The sequence below is a fragment of the Chaetura pelagica genome, unplaced genomic scaffold, assembly GCF_000747805.2.
Source record: "Chaetura pelagica isolate M959 unplaced genomic scaffold, ChaPel_1.0 scaffold83, whole genome shotgun sequence".
Lineage (NCBI taxonomy): Eukaryota > Metazoa > Chordata > Aves > Apodiformes > Apodidae > Chaetura > Chaetura pelagica.
In genome coordinates this window covers 736,762-741,503 of record NW_009952893.1, presented here as the reverse complement: position 1 = coordinate 741,503, position 4,742 = coordinate 736,762, and the positions used below count along the sequence as shown (strand labels likewise).

Below are 4,742 nucleotides of genomic sequence, written 5' to 3'. Positions count from 1 at the left end.
CAAATATCTCTATTCCATCTGACTTTCAAAATACTCTATTCCCTATAGCAGATCTGTGCCTGTGGCATAATTCTTTCCCACCCTTGAAACTAGAACTTCTGACAGACTGTGACTATCTATTAAATAACTGTAGCTAGGAAGGGCAAACTATCAACTGCAGTGCCAGGAACTGGCACTTGTTCATTTGTGCTGCTGCTGTTACAAGCCTTGTAGCCTCTGGCAAAGAGAGAGGATGAACAGCTGGAACCCGAAACCTCTTCAGCTGCCTCAGCAAAAATTGGTAGAGCTATCTGCCAAAGCCACAGTTTGACTTTGCTACCCTGGTCTAGTTCAATATATTGTGCCTTGCAGGTAGAATATCCCAGGAAGCTCAACACGGATTGAGACATGTCCATAGGATATTTCACTGCCACCTTCTGTTGGAGCAGAGAGAGCTCAGTAGCAAGGACTTCTTGAAAATGGTGCCGCGTCATCAAAAATGATGGCTGGCTTCCAAAATATGTCACTCCAAGCATTCGCAGAAAGGGTCGGGTGAAAGTTATTTCAAACAGACCTCGTAACAGCTGGAAATTTGTGGTTGATGACTGGGGCTGGGGATTCCTGAAAAGATTTTCCTTACCTCCTGAGCAGACACTGGGACTACAGTTGCCCTGTTGGTACTGCCACTTGAATGGGTGTGACAAGAGTTCTGTGGGGACATTTTCCACATTCCATAAGAAATCAGGAGTCGTGTACATCTTTCTGTTGGTACAGGATAAGACTTTGGTTCTGACAGGTTTTTTCCATATAGACCTTCAAATTCTAATAAAATCCTTTATATCCCATTTCTGTTACTTCTTAACTGTAGCTCAGGGGAGAAAAGAGCAACAGAGGAGGAGGGGAAGGGGGGTGGGGAAGAAAAGCTTTGTATGCATTTCCAGGAATGGTATTTATCATTGAGAGAAGGGTATTTTTTCAATTCTGAATATGAATGTTTTCTTTATTCACACATCGAGCAAACTCTCCTCTTACACCATTATACCATACAGTCAGGAGCTATACTGTTTCATACATGCAGATGTCTGAAAGCTGTCTGGAAATATATTTCCTACTTTCTGATACAGGAAGATTTTCATAGGAGGGGTTTTAATTTGTTTTTAAATTTCAACTCTTGCTCTTCTCAGAAGCTAAAGTTGGAATCCATTAAGATGCATTTTAGTGCAGTTTATATTCTCATCTTCCTTTTCTCAGTAACTCTGCAATTCACTTAGTACTTCATTACAACCAACAGCAATATGTATACATGGTGCACAAAATGAGCTATTTTGTTTTAAAACAGATTGCAGATGAAAGGAAACCATTCATTTCTTGCTTGCTAGCTGTAATTACTAGAGAGCTAATTACTCCAAATCACTGACATCCAGGGTCAATAAGGATGACAACAGGAACATCAAAGACAAGATACACACATAGAATTAAAAATCTCTAAAACCAGGCTGTAGTATTACTTTATGCCTACTGTGATTTTGCAGCCAATGCTGAAAAATATTCAAGTTTGCTGAATGTTTACTATTATTTCCTTTGCAGTTTGACGGCGAGAACATGTATATGAGCATGACAGAGCCGAGCCAGGACTATGTGCCAGCCAGCCAGGTGGGTTAATTAATCTTCTCTGCCTTGTTTCAAATTGTAATTAAACAAATTCAAAGAGTTGCATTGCAAATGAGTGGCACTATCAGTAACTGCTGCAATCAGGAATAATCATAATTTATAAACAAAGCATTTAAGCCTTGTTTCCAGTTAATGAGATAGAGCTGATAAAACACCAGAGTTGGCAATTGTTGAAAGATACTACCTTGTTTCCTCTCCAGAATGCAAGCAGCTGTTTTGCCAGCATGATCTTCCTAAACAGTTGTTTTACCTTCAGGAAATAAAGTCTTTACAGGTGCAGGTTATTTGTTTATCTGACTGCAGACAAGTTAATCATTATAAGCTACATGTGTCACAAATAGCTTTAATTATCACTGCTAGGCCAGTTGTAGTTGAAGAATTTCAATTTTAACACTGATTTTATGGCTGAGGAATGTTACCAATGTTACACCATTAGCAATAGGGCTAAGGCAATGACTTAATCTTCCTTGCAGACCAAAAGGTTTCATGTGAAGTGGCTTCTTTACAGGTATTTTTAGTCCTTTCCCTCTTGGCAAATGCTACACGTTAAATTCTAATATTAGGTGTGTATTTATAAATCTTTCACTTTTCCACTTGAACCCTAAGATACTAAAGATTTGTAAAAATTGAAAATTGTTGTTGCTTCTTAAAAAAAAATAATTTTTTTTAAACTTTGGCTTGTCTACCTGTAGCTACATCAATATGTAGGGGAGAAATTTTCATTTCTTTCACATGTTTCGGTCACTTTATTCCACATTAGTAAGTGATGGTGATGGTCGTGGCAGTCAATTAGCTTGTGTCAGAAAATGCCCTGGAGTAATCAGAATTGTGGTCTAGGCCATGCAATATCTTGGGCCTGGTAGTGGCTAGTTTAGTATACCTCTTTCTGTCAGGACTAGTAGAATTATACGAAGAGCTTTCGTTAGGTGGGAACTAAGTTTGCATGCATAGTAAATGTGTGTAGTTGAGCACAGTGTCAATTAGGAATCAACAGCTTGGGAAAATGACAGTGCATTCAAAGCTGAATGTCCTCATGAAGTAGGGTTTTTCACATAGCTATGTTGGTCTAACTAATCATGATGTGCAGTTGTGGTTTCATTTGGGGGCAGAGATGCAGGAACTTGTATGAGATAAGCTACATTGTTCAATCCAAAAAGACCCTCTTTAAAATGTTCCACCATGTTGCTTCCCAGCCTTCTGTTGCAGTTATTCTGAAATACCTTTAGAGACCAACTATACTTTGCGTTTAGGATTTGTGCATGATTGAACTTATTCAGCTAAGAACCCTCCAAGATCCAGAGGTAGTTTAGAATAGAACTGTTTGATTAAAAAATGAAAAATTATATTATTAATTTTTCTCTAACCATTAATCCAAAAACTGTACTGACAAGTTTTAGTATTACTATTAGATTAAAGCAGCCTAGTATCATCTCATTTATGCCTTCAGGGTTTTGAAGTGCAAGGGCTAATTGAATTTGTTTGAAACAGTGGAAATACAAACTCTGTGAATGATTGCTGTTATAAGGCAGCTGCTACCTTTCAGAGAATCATTATGTCTGTCTTAAATAGTTTTGAATAAAGAATTGCAAATCCACATTATACATCAGAATTATTTTTCTTCTGTTGATATTTTTGTACTGTGCATGCATGTAATTTAAATAATTTAAATGGCATATTGAAAAATTAAGAGCATAAGTTTTAATCTTTTATGCAGTTTCTACATGTGCTAACAAGGCCCAGATCCTCAAAGATATTTATGCAACTAACACTTACTGGTTTCAGTGGAAGTAAGGTGCTTAAAGAACCTTTAAAGGGTCCAGGTCTAGATATTTAAGTACATATTACTTTGTCTTCAAGGAAAAAAGGAAATCTATCAAATGTGACATTTCTAAATTCAAAGATGACAGAAAACTGTTTCTAAGGACTGAAACAAATAAAAGACTTAGGAGATTTAAAATCTCACTGTGGCAAAGCTGAACTCTTTGGTGTCTGGCTCCTGGGTAGAGTGTAAAACCCAGAGGCAGGTGTCAAAACACTCTGCTGAGGGATCTGTTTGGCAAGGTGTAGCTCAACAGCCAGGCACAGTATCTTAAGTTATTACTGAATGCACACTGGTCAAACAGCCTCCTGTACCTGTTTTCAGAGAAGCTGTCAGCTGTCACATCCTTCTTTCACAGAATCACCAAGGCTGGAAAAGACTTCTAAGATTGTCAAGTCCAGCCTATGACCTAACACCACCACATCAGCTAGACCATGGCACAAAGAGCCACATCCAGCCTTTCCTTGAACACATCCAGGGACGGTGCCTTCCCCACTTCCCTGGGAAGTCCATTCCAATGTCTGATCACCCTCTCTGTGAGGAAGTACTTCCTAATATCCAACCTAAACCTCCCCTGGAGTAGCTTCAGGCCATGCCCTCTTGTCTAGTTGCTAGCTGCCTGTAAAAAGAGCCCAGCCCTCACCTGACTACAGCCTCCCTTCAGGTAGTTGTAGAGAGTGATAAGGTCCCCCCTGAGTCTCCTCTTCTCCAGGCTAAACAACCCCAGCTCCCTCAGTCTAGCCCTGTAAGACTTTCCCTCTAGTCCCTTCACCAGCCTTGTTGCTCTCCTCTGGACCTGCTCCAGCACCTCAATATCCTTCTTGAAGTGAGGGGCCCAGAACTGACATAGGACTTGAGGTGAGGCCTCACCTGTGCTGTGTGCAGGGGGAGAATCACATCCTTGCTCCTGCTGGCCACACTATTCCTGATACAAGTCAGGATGCCATTGGTCTTCCAGGCCACCTGGGCACACTGCTGGCTCCTGTTCAACTGGTTGTCAACCAGTACTCCTAGGTCCCTCTATTTTGGGCTGCTCTCCAGCCACTCTTCCCCCAGTCTGTAGAGCTGCCTGGAGTTCTTTTAACCCAGCAAAGGGTGTACCTGTCCAAGCCATGGATTGCTAGCTTCTCCAGGAGGATGCTGTGGGAGACTGTGTCAAAGGCTTTGCTGAAGTCTAGATAGACCATATCCACAGCCTTCCCCTCATCCACTAGGCAGGTCACCCAGTCATAGAAGGAGATGAGATTAGTCAGGCAGGACCTTCCTTTCCTAA

General features: G+C 40.7%; 1 protein-coding gene across 1 annotated transcript in view; it reads left to right on the top strand.

Annotated features, from left to right (window-relative positions):
• The first annotated feature begins 1,564 nt into the window (after positions 1–1,564).
• Positions 1,565–4,742, top strand: part of TOX (thymocyte selection-associated high mobility group box) — a 115,431-nt gene continuing 112,253 nt past the window's right edge. Inside the window, exon 1 of the mRNA XM_009995535.1 lies at positions 1,565–1,632. Within this exon, the coding sequence (XP_009993837.1) occupies positions 1,582–1,632 (51 nt within the window). The 5' untranslated portion in view covers positions 1,565–1,581. The remainder of the gene's footprint in view (positions 1,633–4,742) is intronic.